We start from the raw sequence: 1,437 nt of genomic DNA on the forward strand, positions 1-1,437 counted from the left end.
TCTCTCTCTCTCTCTCTCTCTCTCTCTCTCTCTCTTTCCTCAGCTGTTGAGAAGTACCCCAACGTGAAGGTGTACTTTGGCCACAGGCTGCTGAAATGCTCTCCTGAGGACGGACTGATCACAGTGCTTGGGTAATCACCAGTCCGCTTTCACTTCAGAGTGAAAAGCAAAGGTCTGAAGTGAAAAAATTATATCTGTAAACTGTATTCTTAGGCTCTTTTGAAAGGGTTACATGATTACGAAAAGTGTAATTCAACTGGGTTCTAGATTCAATGAGTTTTAGATTGAAAATGGACCTTAGGTGCCCTCCGAATCCCCTCCCACCGTATTTCATGCTGGTGACCACACTCTGCCTCAGCCTCTCTCTGCCCTTGAAGCAGATGACCCCAGCCCGCTTCTCCTCTCCTCTTTCCGGATGTTGTTTGTCTGCTTCTCCTTAGCCGACTCTATTTCCTCTAAAGTTCCTCATGTCTCACTCCTGGGATATGTCATGGATTCATAGTCCTTTCAACAGCTGCTTATAAAGTCACATCTCTAAAATGAACCTCTCTAGCCCAGGCCTCTCCCTTCATTCCCAGCCCTTATTTCAATCTAATCAATAGTAATTTATCATTAAACACCTTTGCAGGTACCTCTTGCCATGATCTCAAACATCTGAAACCTTGATCATCTGTTTTTCTCCAAGCATGTCCCATTCCTGACTTTCCTAGTATGATGACCCAGATAACTAGAATAATTTTTCATGTGTCCCTTTCCCTATTTTCTCTTTTCTGCTGGCCTCAGAGAATACATCTCCATAGTCCTTGGCTATCATCCCTGCACAGGTCGGCTACTGCGGTCACCTTGTCCCCATCTCCCTTCTCTTCTGCCTCTGCTTCAATATACTGACTACAAGTGAGATTCCTTAAGTTACCAGTTTTCATACATCATCCCCCTAATGGAAAAAAATATAGATTTTCTTCCTTTTGCCGGGATAATGTATTTAAACCTTTTGTCTTAATGTTCAGAATTCTCTTCTTCTCCTCCCTCCTTTCCTCACCCACACTGTATTCTTTTGTTAATCTTATCTTCTGCTACCCTCTGCTCTAGCTGAACGTATGGCTCATAAAAAAAATATCTTCGTCACATCTCTGTGATTGTTCATACATTCCGTCCACTTCAAACACTTTGCCTGCTTTTCGAGATTTTCTCCTTCATTTAGGGAATTCAACTCTAAGTCTTAGCTAGACATGTATGTGGTCTAGCACATCTTTATTAATCAGTATGGTCATGTATTATTCTCATTCTCAGAAGAAAATCCATCATAGGGATCAGTGTTATCCTCATTTTACAGCTATGAAGTCAAAGCTCTAAATCAGATGTGTAAAAGCAAGTAGTGGCCCGGCAAGTTGCTACCTTTTAGACCCAAGTGGAGGTATGTCATCATTTTCACCACTA

The 1,437-nt window shown here is 42.0% G+C and overlaps 1 protein-coding gene across 1 annotated transcript in view; it reads left to right on the plus strand.

The window, feature by feature from the left end:
* Window positions 1–1,437, plus strand: part of KMO (kynurenine 3-monooxygenase) — a 41,210-nt gene that overhangs the window by 25,446 nt on the left and 14,327 nt on the right. The window contains 1 exon segment of the mRNA XM_039883204.1: window positions 44–131. Coding sequence (XP_039739138.1) covers window positions 44–131 — 88 coding nt within the window.

Source organism: Pteropus medius, unplaced genomic scaffold (assembly GCF_902729225.1).
Source record: "Pteropus medius unplaced genomic scaffold, Ma_sr-lr_union100, whole genome shotgun sequence".
Taxonomy (NCBI): domain Eukaryota; kingdom Metazoa; phylum Chordata; class Mammalia; order Chiroptera; family Pteropodidae; genus Pteropus; species Pteropus medius.